Genomic DNA, 12,588 nt, shown 5'->3' on the forward strand with positions numbered 1-12,588 from the left:
CCAGAATATTAGTCATCAACGTTACTCAGGTGACGCCATATCTACAAAAATCATGTGGCCCAGAATATCAGTCATCATTGTTACTCAGATGACGACATATCTAAATATCATGAGTCCCAGAATATCAGTCATCAACGTTACTCAGGTGACGCCATATCTACAAACATCATGAGGCCCAGGATATCAGTCATCAACGTTACTCAGATGACGCCTAATGACAGTTGTCTTACACACACCGAACTGGCGTCTAGGGGATGGCATCACCTCCTGCATGCTAATTGTTAATGCATTCTTGATATGGAACTGGATCATATCTGACCTCGGTTGGAAGCTGACTACTCCGCCCAGCACAAGGATGTTATTTTCAAACTCGCAAAGTCCGTAGTCTTTCCTGGGGAAATGTGATAGTTTGCCTACAATGAGCGGTCGATGATTGGCTTTAGGGCAGAAGTCCAACACGTCACCATTTTTTGATACAACGTAAAGTTTATCATCGACTACTACCGCCTTGTACTGGAAGTTTGGTTCAATGGGTAGGATCTGAAATTCCTCGCCAGAGTAACAGTCTACTACATTAACATACTGCACTCTATTGACCAGCGCTCCTTTTGAATCCAGACCACCAACTATGTAAATAGTTCGACGAAGAACCGCACACGAAGCTGACCTCACGGGATTCGCCAGAAATAGCTTCTTTCCTGTAGTCACCCATTGCATTGTGATCAAATTAAACGCGTCAATGTTTTGGTACGGACTCGACTGTGGTGTGTCATATCCACCAAGCACGTACAAAGTGTTCCGAACTACCGCCATGCAATGGCGTTGTCTCCTACAAGGCATTGCTGGCATTTTGTCCCATCTGTTGTTCTCGCCGTCGTAGCGTAGGAAAGCGTTCTTGTTGTTAGTGCCACCAGAAACAAATATGTCCATACCACTAGAACAGACTGCAAAATCGAAACCAACATCGGACGGTAGTGACGCCAATTTGAACCATTTTTTCTGAGGAAAACTGAAGCATTGCATATCTTTATTGGATCCATCCTCGCACCCACCAATGACAACGATCGATTCATCACTGAAAACGTCCTGTTTTGTTGGCCTGAGGAGTAAGGATCGTTGGTCCCTCATCCATTGTACTTCTCTCCGATACGCCGAGTGGTCGGAGATATCCCTAAACTGATCACAAGACACGGTGTCCTCGATATCCTTCACGTCCACGGGTAGGACATGCAAAGCTCTCATGATCTTCTCTATGTAATCAGAACGATTTTCAAAATCGGCTTGTATCCATGACATAACTGCCTTACAAATAACGGTGGTATCTGGACAATTGACGTTCTGACCGTTCAGAATGTTCAGAATGTAGTCTATTTTGTAAAGAGCCAAAAAATCATCACTAAAACAGACCTCCTGAAAGTGTTTCTTTACCAGTGAAAGTGCTAATGCATCTAGCTCAGCAAAGCCATGAGCTGCTGCTGTTTGCCAAACGGAGAGGCAGTTGGTTTTGTTTAGATTTGTCGTCAGAAACTTTAGACAGGCTGTCTGTAATGAAGGTATCTGCATCAGCTGTGCATTATCTAGTAGGTGTGCTGCGGAGGGCATGTCGACAGCAGATTCTCCTGTGTACATAAACTCAAGAACCTTCTCACAAATATTCACTTCGTTACAGACGTTCAAAGAGCTCAGATCAACTTCGCCGGTCTGCGACTCCTAAAAGCAAAAATAATTTGATGAGAGTGATGTTTTTAATAAGTGACAATGTGTCAATAAACAACATAACATATGACTGAAGCATTTTCTACTTCCCTAAAAGATAAATAAGTGAAAATGAAGAGATAAAATAGACCTACATCGGTTACCTGATATTCGATATTCACACACATATATACATAGACGACAAGACGGACAGGTAAACGTTAATGTACCATAACAAATAACCGGCGGTCACGTTGGTCATATTTTTAAATTGATGAGTTCCACTTAAACATATTACGAAACTCTAAAGGAACAATAGGATTAAGAATATCATAGACATTTTGTTTATCTAAAACGACACATTACCAGTGGCCATCTTGGATATCAAGTTTCACCCGAAAACACATTTTGGTCAGAATTAAGACGGATCTTTCTTGAAAACATTTTGCCAAAAGGAGGTCATTAATACAATTTGAACTAAGCTCTAATGCCAAAGCTTATAACCTTTATAGATTTGATGATTGGATTTCGATAATGATTGAATATTTCTAAATGTTGACAACAATTTTTTAAATTAATCAACTCCATTCTATAAAAAGCTTGCCATATTTAAATCGCTATACATACGCAGACTTAACGACGTATACATGTATACAAACATAATAGATTAACAATCTCAATTTATTATCATGTGTAACAAAATGCGTTTGCTAGCTAGACCATTAGTACTGAAGACCAGTTTACTGTAATACATTTGTACATGGACTGGTGAGCAGTGCGCTTGAGACAAATACAGACAATCAAGTAAAACATTAATCGTTTATACCGACATAGCGATGTTAAGTAGGCATAGTAATAGCAGTTTTAGAAGTGTTAATAGAATAATATTTATCACAGAATAATATTTATCACAGAATAATATTTATCACAAAGTTATTTTGGTAATATTTAGTTGCCTGAAAATCTGTAGGGTATTTAACGACAACGCACGGTATTTTAATATTAGGTTTTTTTAAACCACTAAAACTATTGCAAAGATAAGTTTGGTTACAGAGGTTAAATGGGGAGATAAGAAGTACAGTGGTGTTTAGTCTAACTTAAGGAAATATTAAACTATTTCGTATGCACGTGTAACGCACCTGCATTTCACTATCGAACATGCATTCAAAAAATTCTGACATGGCCGCCAGTACGACTCGGTGACAAAAAAAGGATCGATCTCCACATTTAATTGTGACGTCACTATATTTCCCGTCAAGCCTCAGGCGGTTCATTCCCTTGGTCAGATCAGTTTGCTGACAGGATGAAGCCATATCTGGAATATGCAAATGGTAACCGACAATTACGTATAGTATAAGCTGTTTAAAATCGTAACCGACAATTACGTATAATATAAGCTGTTTAAAATCGTAACCGACAATTACGTATAGTATAAGCTGTTTAAAATCGTAACCGATAATTACGTGTAGTATAAGCTGTTTAAAATCGTAACCGACAATTACGTATAGTATAAGCTGTTTAAAATTGTATCCGACAATTACGTATAGTATAAGCTGTTTAAAATTCTACATCTTGTTTGTATAAAGCAACCTTTTCTCTCAGCTTACCGAATAAACAGATGCCACGCTAGAGTAATGAAAGGTGAACGTTAGGGTACACTGGTAGAGGCCTGATACCCTGACATGATCAAGTAGGTCCCATAACGCTATACACACCCCGTCATCATTGGTTTAAAACAAATCTATTTTTAGCCGTGTAAGAGTGTGTAAGAGTGTGTAAGAGTTATATAATACGCATAACACCCCAAACCACCACACCTCCATATTTAACAAAAACACGCAACAAATAGTCGGGACATAATATTTATCACGAAATAGGGAAGGTATGTTTATTATTTGTTTATCTAAACTCCTAAACTCGCCTATCCAGGAAAAAGACGGAGGAAAAAGTTGTTTATAAAAATGTATATAAAACCGAAGAAAATGCCAGGTTACAACGCATGTCAAATAACAACGATTCCGCACGATTTATGTCCACTCACCCTAACTCGAGTCACATACCTGATGGAAATTAGCTGCAAAGTATACACAGTATTCTAAAGCTATACACTGTATGTTAAGAGTACTTGTAATGTCTCGTATGTCAAAACTCATGGAATTATATCATTACTGTGGGAAATTCTATTTTGATACTGTTACTCATATTATCTCACATTGTGACAAAACTACAGAAGTAAGAGACAACGTATGGTGCCATTTAGTTAAGAAGTGTATTGGATATACAACTCCATGTTCATTTGCATAATTTACCAGATTTTGATTTTACTAATATCCTTTTGGGTAGTGAATTAAATTATAATATGTTATCTGAAGATTATGAACAATTAAGATTAGTGGTAATAACACATGTGTATCAAATGTTAAAAAATTACTACAAATCATTTGATTATATAATTAAGCAATGATGCCCTTTACAATTATAAAATATCAATATACACATTATAATAACGATTCATGCGTACTTCTCCAATGTCCCTGTATGTATAAATATGTATATATGTTGATTAATTCTTATTTGTAACTATTCTGTTTATGTTATCTTCATATTGGAGAAAATAAAGAGAATATTAATATCAGTGATCATTCCTGTTCGTCAAGATGGGTAAAGGTTAAACAGGCTTCAAAGAGGTGGTACGGTCGCCCTAACTTTTAACCTCAGGATAAATGTTAAACAGGCCTCCAAAAGGTGGTACGGTCGCCCTAACTTTTAACCTCAGGATAAAGGTTAAACAGGCCTCCAAATGATGGTTCGGTCGCCCTAACTGTTAACCTCAGGATAAAGGTTAAACAGGCCTCCAAATGATGGTTCGGTCGCCTTAACTTTTAATCTCAGGATAAATCATATTCAAAGAAACCAATACAAATATCGAAATTCAGGTATCAATTGAAGAAACTGAACATAACGATAACTACACTGTAAGTCAATTATAAGGAATAAAGATTGTTGTCTAAATACAAATTATGCATTATGTCAATCCCCTTTACAACTCAACTGAATTATTGATATAACTAAGTCATACGGAGCTTAACTTCTCTTTAATTAGGTGTGGAGAGGCATACCGGTCTCAATGAAAGCTTGATGTGGCCATGCGAAACCGCGAAAGCAATAGTACAATGCCTGAGTAATATATTTCACTAGAGTTTTAATAAGATGGTAAGTGACGTGGGATGGAAATGGAACTTTAGATGATGTGTCAATGGATAGCACCCCCTGGTGTTATGTACGTCGTGTACACGGAAAGTGCTATACAGGTTATCACAGGTTAAGCTTTTTCAAATTAACTGTTATATTCACACACCTTAATATGCACTCAATCACCTAGTCTTAAAGTATCGTACTAGTAGTATATGTTCATGCTTCGTCTGTCAAAGTTTTCTCAGAGGCCAGAACGAGGCTTCGTTACCTGCCTGCTCATATACAACTCCCGAGACATCCCGGGAGTCACCTGGACTGCCCTCGGAACACATATTTACATAAATATACATACTATACAACACAACCTTAAATGATACGAAAGGACACTTTCTATAAAATACACACACTCATCCTTGTCACGAAGCCCTTGATTTATAATCACATGCATCTTTCTTTAATGCTTTTGTACATATAAAAAGACAGATTCATACCTAATGCGTTATTTCGTTTGTTGTAGCATTTAGTTCGGTTGTTACGGGTTTTCATGTCGGCGAGCATTTTTTAAGAAGACATCAGCCTTAATGCCATGACATATGCTATTGTTGCTACATTGCATGTTTCACTAGAGTCGTTCACTGTGACTTATCATGAAGTTTTACTCGTGTTAAAAATCCTCAGCTCGTGTTTTGATAAAGTTCAAATGTCCTCAGTGAAGACTTGTTTTATCATTACGCACGTGTATTAAGTAGCTTTAGTTTAATCTCTCATCACATGCTATCCACCACTCTATCTAAAATCTAAATTTGAAATTTAATAGGCGAAAAAGCAGGCAACCAATCTAACGAGTCTCTAATAAAGCTATTTGGAAATATTAACAACAGATTGTACGTGGTATTATATATAAAATAGCTGCTGAAATATGCGACTAATGGAGCCTTGAAATCATATTAATGTACTCCTAATTGCATTCTTGATTTTTAATAAAAAAAATAAAATAAAAAAAGCAATCTATGCAACATTACTAGGACCAAGGCGAGAAGTTGGCATAAGGTAGTATCTTTAATCTCCCCTGAATAATTGTATACATCTTTGTTATAACAGTGTGTCTGATTGGATGATACTGGTGACATTGTTATAACAGTGTGTCTGATTGGATGATACAGGTAACATGACGGGAAATAAAACACAATGACGCCCCCTAGCGCTGAAATTCCTCAGATCATATTTCCCTTGTTCTAAGCTTCTCTAGAAAAATCGGCAACAGCCACCCCAACCTATTGTGGTTTCGAGCCCTCGTGAAACATGATTAACCTCCGAGAAACAAAGTGTAATACATGTATAATGTACACTATGTCAGTGTAGCTACATTCTAAATTATATAGCCTGACGAAGCGATGATATTCCCCAATTCAAATGACTTAAATATGTATTTAAGATTTATTGTGGTAGTTCAGAATTAATGTTCCTTTCAGTGTACTAAGGTTTCAATCATCATGTACAGAGCATAGGAAAGCATCGTCTGTCAATGACATAGGGAAAGGGATTGATCAATGTAACAGTTTGGACGTTCTGTTTACCACACATCTGTACGGTGGCTTTGTGCCCTATAAAAGGTTTACTATCGAAGCCATGTGCCCAAGATTTAACACATGTAAACAGACTGGACATTACATTAGGGTATGCCATAATAACGAAATTATCAGGCTTCTTTATTAAATGCCTTAAGTTGTCCGTTCACTTTCGTGTATCAAAGTTTGAGCTAGAAGAATTATGACATTGCAAGTTAATAAGGCTCGTATGTACATAGTACTTGTTTTGACTTCACATGTTAGCAACAGGGATAATTGGTATGAACGATTCATTGCTGTGGGATAATATCATATAGCTTTTCTGTTTCTAGGCTCGATGCTGGTTGTTCATTTGATTGGTGCAGATTTAAAAGTGATACTATGAATGTATTATCACGGCTACACAACAGAATAGCAATGGCGGTAGACGCAACGAAGTAGCGGAAGACAGGATTGTTGGTTCCCACAGCTGTGATAACCAAACAAGATTACATATGTAAGCAGTATTTTCAGAAAGGTTTTGCACATATTTTTTTTTTGTTGAACTGACAACTGTTAATATTGCCCTAGGATTTCCCTCGTTAAAAACGTCACCCATTTTGTCGTATTAGAGGTTCCTCCTCAAGGTTTACCCCCGCTGTTAGCTGTTTACATAGGTAATATTGGAGTGACGACAAGTAGAGACAAAACCATGGGAGGCTGGTAAGTGAGAAAGTGCCCATAACATTATGACTATTGGCCGTTCCAGTACAAACTTGTCAGGCGTTGACGTGAGGGACAATTCTTAATTAAAGCTTGCAAAGACTCGAAACCTGAACAGACAAACCAAATTCACAGGCTAACAAGCTCAAAAGTACAATATACAACAAACATCAGACCAAAGCATCAGAACTGAAGAAACCTCACAAAGACAGCTATTAACGGCAGCGTGATTGGTTTATATTACGATAGCGATCCTGAGCAGGCTGTAGTTGAGAGATTAAGAGAGGAATGCATACAGTACAATTGTTACCAGTCAATCACGTTCACTACAGATGTCTCTAGATCAGGTTACAGAAGTCGTCGATCCTATGTTCAATGATGTATTTCAATACACAAGCCGGAATTATAGCAAGTTACACAAAGCATAGCTGCTTGACACTAAATCTTCAGATAAAATCACTTACTGACAGTCCAACAACCACGAGGAACAGATCCTACACACTTGAATTTGTCCTACGAGTATTAAGGGCATTAAATTAAGCATTCAGAATATTCTGTTCACGCTCAAGATCCTCACATGCTGCACTTTTGGTAACAGTATTGGTCAACAATTCGGTACTAGCATCATCTCCTGAGAGAAGATACAGTACATGATGTACGAAAAATATCATTTATACCTGTCGGAAACTTTATTTGATAATGCACTTTTAAATAAATGATCAACTGTCTTATGGATTAAAGTGTAAGTCATAGCCCGTTTTTAATTAAATTTTATATACAATGTTAATATCTGGTGAAGGATACTTGTGAAAGATGTCATTACCGTTCGAGTCTTCTACGAAAAAACACTCCGCCATAACGCTTGTTTTATCATTGTTATTACATATTTGTTTAAAACGGGTGAAATACACATCTAGTGGTCACCGGGAAAACAATGAAAGTTTCTTTGTATGACAAATTTTAAAGCGACGCGACGCAAAAATGCTACATCAAAAAAGTACGTGAATTTGTAGCGTACTATTTTACGCCAGGTTTTAATGACGTCACGCTTGACATCAATGCAGAGCGATTTTGAATGGGCTCTCAATACAGTTTTGCCGATGCTGCTGTTATCTTGTAGGATTTCCAAACAAAAATGATATCAATGGTGTAGTTTTACCTGCCTACGTCATCTAGATCTAAGGAGAAAATATATTAAAAAATATTACTGGCAAAAACCAACCGTATTCAAACTTATCGAATTAGTAAATACACACAATGTAAAAGAACTGAATTTGTAAGGTAAATTTAATATTGAAGCTATCAAACGAAGGATTGTTTAACTTAAAAGTTTGTTTTACCTAATTTTGTATTACTCAATTGTATCATGTCCATGTTTTGTTCGTACAATCTTTCATGGTAAATGCTCAATGTTGTTTTTTGTTGTTGTTGATGATGATGATGATGATGATGATGATGATGATGATGATATAGATGTTTTCGATGATGTTGATATTTTGATGATGATGATGATGATGATGATGATGATGATGATGATGATGATGATGATGATGATGATGATGATGATGATGATGATGAAAGTGGTAATGATTTTAATAATATCGTTGATTTGTGAAAAATGTACCAGTTTTATGAAATTCATGTTAAAATGGTAATTATTTCATGTTGTTGTACTTTGACGGATGATGATGNAAGAGATGATTTTTTCATGATGATGAGTTATAAGACGACGACGACGGCCACGACGATGATGATGATGATGATGATGATGATGAGAGCGATGAATTTTGATTTCGATGATGTTGTTGTTGCTGCTGATTTGTGATGAATGTGACAGTAATGTGTAATTATATGTTGTACTTATATGAAATTATTTGTTGAAAAAATCCTATAAGTTGTAAAACTTACGGAAATAAATTGAATCATGAATCAAGTTTTGTCAATGCCATAATATAAGTTGCAAAAGTGGAACAAAACAGACACTTATTTTGCCGTCGCTTCATCTGAACTTGAAACTTCGCAGTGAAGAGAAAGCACCGTTCTGATTGAACAATACTCAGAATGATATCTTGTGTAGATAAAACAATTAGTACACTTTACTGCAGAAGATAAAAGATTTTATCAAACAAGGAATTCTGGATAGTTCACTATCAAAATGTACTAAATGTGATAGTGCCATTATTTTATATTATGTACGTTAAAATGATATTTTGTATACTTTACGATTTATATATACATGTCCGTATGCGCCGGAAATCAGCCATCCGTATCGTTATATTTTGGCCGCGCGTCGTAAGAGAGTCACGTGTTGTGTTGTAAACTTGTTTGTTCGGGTCACGTTCTTTTCTATTTTTACTGTGGTCATTGATACAGATCAAATATCAATATTCTAGACCTTGTAGAAGAAGTTTCTTAAAGGTGTTAACTTGAAACAGCACATTCGAAATTTGACCCCTCTCGAAAACCGAAAGTTGACCTTTGACAGAAAAATGTTTCTTAAGTAAATCATGAGACCTAACATAGTGTAGTTGAAATGTTACCCCTTCAGAAAACCGGAAGTCACCTCTTGAGACGAAAATGATTCCCGAGAAAAATCTGCAGTTTCATGCCCTCCATACCGTACCAAAATATAATGCTAAATACTGAAACAATTTTCGAAATATAATGGTGTAAAGAAATTTGAGATGTGTTAAATATTTGACCTTTGTAACCTTGAAAGTGTATCAAGGTCAAATATTTGTTCATACCCTATTGTGAATAACATTGAAAGGAACCAGTTCATATCTGTTAATAACTGTTAATAATCCGCAAGCATACCGAAACAATATAAAATGTGACGTAGACAACCAATGTTCTTTAGAACTCCATTCTTAGTGGTTTCTCCGATCCTAACGCACGTTAGTCTCGTTCAACCAGACGCTTGATCACTTGTTATTCAAGAGTCTGGTCAAACAGAGTGCACTAACATTATCACCTCCAGAGGGCAGTAGTTCTACTTTCGTTTCCGGACGTTATGTCAATGCCATTAAACATTTCAATGAATAATGAAATTAATGAATAAAAAGTTACCTATACATGCATTCCTGAAGTACCCGTGTATTCACTTTTATCGAGAACAATGTAAGAAAATGTGTCAAATCTCCAGAATAATGCCATATATTTCCATTGAATAAATCATAGCTAAGCACAAAGCCAACAAGGCTGACTGAAGTTTGAAAAAAGCATGCAAAGCAAGTGAGATTTTACCTGTACACCATTCAAAACACCTTCAAGTTCTCACTCAGGTAATCTGGCTTGACTTGTATCAATAGCCTTGTTAGCTTCATGAATTATTGTAAAATATCCAATGAAAATACATGAAATCATTCTTTTTGAAGCATTTCCTTACATTTTTCTTAATAATAGTGAAAACATGGAAACTTCAGGAATGCATATACAGGTAATTTTTTAATGAATTAAAATATTTAATGTAATTTTGGGCCACTCAAATTCTGGCTTCAAACGTTAAAAACGATGTGTCAACCTTTGACCAATGAAAAAAATTACCAGAATCTCGGTAAGCCTCGTTATGATGTCACAAAACGAAAGCACTGGGTTTGACCAGACTCTCCATTTGGCGTAGTTTGCGCAGGCAACAAGAGTCTGGTTGAACGAGACTAAACGCACGTATATCAAAGTCAACACTGCTTACTCCACTACAGGACCATTAGATAAAAAGTCGATAAAAAAACACTTAGCAAAAGGTAGCATTATCATCACGACTTGCCATGGACATCTGAAGGAAAACTCATTAAATTATTGTGATGTTGAATAAAATACATCAATAACAATGATTATACATTCATCCGAGAAGTCGTCAATTTCAGAAATTCAGCAAATTCAGAGAACAGAAAGTGAAAGAGAAAGTGAAAGTTAATGTCACTTCGATCGGTAAAATTATGTCTGTGTTATATTTATATCAAATATCGAGATTGGCAAATCACTCCTGTTATACTTAATGCTTATTACAATAAGGTCAATGACTAATGACACATTAAATGAACTATGCATTGTCAATAACATATCATCAGTCGCTTAATTAATTCATGATTTGGTAATTATTTCTCTAGTCAGATTACCTGTGAATTATGCATCCAGTAGGTTTTCAGCTCCAACGATTGTCTACATGTTTTAAAGTTAATCAAGCTGTTACATCGTATCTGCTCTCAGTATATTGAATGTATTGACATTTTCTACTTTCGTTTTGAGAATGAATGTGAATCATCAATTCATGCTGATATGTGACTATTTTCTTAAATTGTGAGACGAATTATCTGTATAACATACCATGTAGTAACAATAAAAACGTCATGATCACAATAAGGTCACAGAGATACTCAATACAAGCAATGTACCTGTTTCACTGATGATATTGCGGTATGTGGCCTCGTTGGTATGGCGGTATGGAGTATGTCCCTAGTCACTTCCTGTTTAGCGTGAGGCACAGCGACGGGGTATCGGTTCACCATCGTAGATAACTCCACACAATCAAATGGCACGCAGTCTGAGCTTTTTATTTCTCCTTTTGTTTAATCAGTTTTACCTGTTTTCCTCTGTTTCTCATTTATTGACATAAACATGTTTGTGATAAAAACAATGTTTCATGATTATATCTTGTTAGAAGCGCTGTGGTTTGTCCGTATTGTCGCTATTACTTTTCTGTACATATAGGCCTACATATATCGTAAATTTGTTTTTATATTTGATTCAGGACACAGAAAAAGAATAAATAATAAGAGTAATATATATGTTTTCTTTTTATCACAATAATGTTCTTCAATACTATACGTTTCTATACAATTTCCTTGCGTATGGTCGTATACATTTAATCATCAGCGGATTAGATCAAGGTAAGAGTGCACGTGTAACAGGGTCGATTTATTTAGGCATAATTTGCTCAATTAAAAGTATTCAGATAATATAATATATATTTGAATGTATTGTTTGTAATATGTTGTATTCATACTATATAGCATATGTATTCATACACATTTATTCATGAATGAAATATTTGTAATAATGTCCGTGTTTATATAATTCACGACGCAAGACGTAATGTCTTATCTTTACGCTCCGCGCGGGATTTATTCTTGTTGGGGTATGAGTGATGCGGTCCGACAGGTTACATGCGCGCATTGATATGTTGCTATAATTAGATCACTATAAATACAAATGACGCAGCAGCTCCTATTCAGAAGCTGATAAAAGAAAATGGCGGAACAAGGTTCGTACGGTCAAGGTCAATTTTATTTCAACTTGTAAAGTTTTGTATTGTTTTATCTGATCACAGATTTTAGTATATACAAGATAAACTTTACCCACCACCATCCCCTACTTTCCTCCTTTCTTGTTAGAATTTTCTGAATGTGCATAACTTTATGTATTGGTG

The 12,588-nt window shown here is 35.9% G+C and overlaps 1 protein-coding gene across 1 annotated transcript; it reads right to left on the reverse strand.

The window, feature by feature from the left end:
- Positions 1–6: 6 nt before the first annotated feature.
- Positions 7–11,633, reverse strand: LOC110441386 (kelch-like protein 3). The gene is made up of 3 exons (XM_021484503.1): positions 11,555–11,633; positions 2,835–3,010; positions 7–1,710 (listed from the first exon to the last, which is right to left on the reverse strand). The coding sequence occupies exons 2-3, from the start codon at positions 3,006–3,008 to the stop codon at positions 184–186; spliced, it is 1,701 nt and encodes a 566-aa protein (XP_021340178.1). The 5' UTR covers positions 3,009–3,010; positions 11,555–11,633; the 3' UTR covers positions 7–183.
- Between the last annotated feature and the right edge of the window lie 955 nt (positions 11,634–12,588).

The sequence above is a fragment of the Mizuhopecten yessoensis genome, unplaced genomic scaffold (assembly GCF_002113885.1).
Source record: "Mizuhopecten yessoensis strain PY_sf001 unplaced genomic scaffold, ASM211388v2 scaffold715921, whole genome shotgun sequence".
Lineage (NCBI taxonomy): Eukaryota > Metazoa > Mollusca > Bivalvia > Pectinida > Pectinidae > Mizuhopecten > Mizuhopecten yessoensis.